Raw genomic sequence first — 545 nt, 5'->3', positions numbered from 1 at the left:
GCCCCTGGCGGACGCGGCCCCGGGCCACTCTGCAGGGACCGACCCCGGGGCCTCGGGGAGCGCGGGGAGAGCAGGAACCCGGTGGAGAAGGCAGGGAGCCCCGGCGAGGCGGCGGGGTCCAGCCTTACCTTGGTGGTTTTCCTCTGGAATGTACATCCTCGTATTCTCATTGACCATGGACCAAAAATGGTTTTAAAAGGAGGAGCAGCCACGAAGAGGAAGAAATGTGAAAACACCCCCCAGCGTGTCTGGATTAATCCCTCCTCCGAGGCCGGCGGCTTTCGTGCAAGATTCGAGGAAGCCGTGGTCTGCAGTGTTTCTTCTTCCCTGCCGACGATTACCTGATTCCCATTATGGCATCAAACCCCAGAAACTGCTCCTTTCCACTACTGCCTCCTCGAGTGAAATTGTAATGCATCCTCAGTACATCCGGGCCCCTTCCAAGAATTGAGCACCGCACCTCTGGCGGCTACACCATTTGAAAAAATAAATCGGGAGAGGCAGGGCGAGAAGAAGAGGCGGAAAGGAGGGGCGGGGGGCGCGCG

The 545-nt window shown here is 58.9% G+C and overlaps 1 protein-coding gene across 21 annotated transcripts in view; it reads right to left on the bottom strand.

Annotated features, from left to right (window-relative positions):
• CACNA1C (calcium channel, voltage-dependent, L type, alpha 1C subunit) overlaps positions 1 to 545 on the bottom strand; it is a 659923-nt gene extending 659378 nt beyond the window's left edge. For all 21 annotated transcript variants that reach the window (XM_011931029.1, XM_011931041.1, XM_011931040.1 and 18 more), the window contains exon 1: positions 129 to 545. In XM_011931029.1, the coding sequence (XP_011786419.1) occupies positions 129 to 177 (49 nt within the window). In that variant the 5' untranslated portion in view covers positions 178 to 545. The remainder of the gene's footprint in view (positions 1 to 128) is intronic.

Source organism: Colobus angolensis, unplaced genomic scaffold, assembly GCF_000951035.1.
Source record: "Colobus angolensis palliatus isolate OR3802 unplaced genomic scaffold, Cang.pa_1.0 Scaffold89, whole genome shotgun sequence".
Taxonomy (NCBI): Eukaryota; Metazoa; Chordata; class Mammalia; order Primates; family Cercopithecidae; genus Colobus; species Colobus angolensis.
This window is presented reverse-complemented; position numbering and strand designations above follow the sequence as displayed.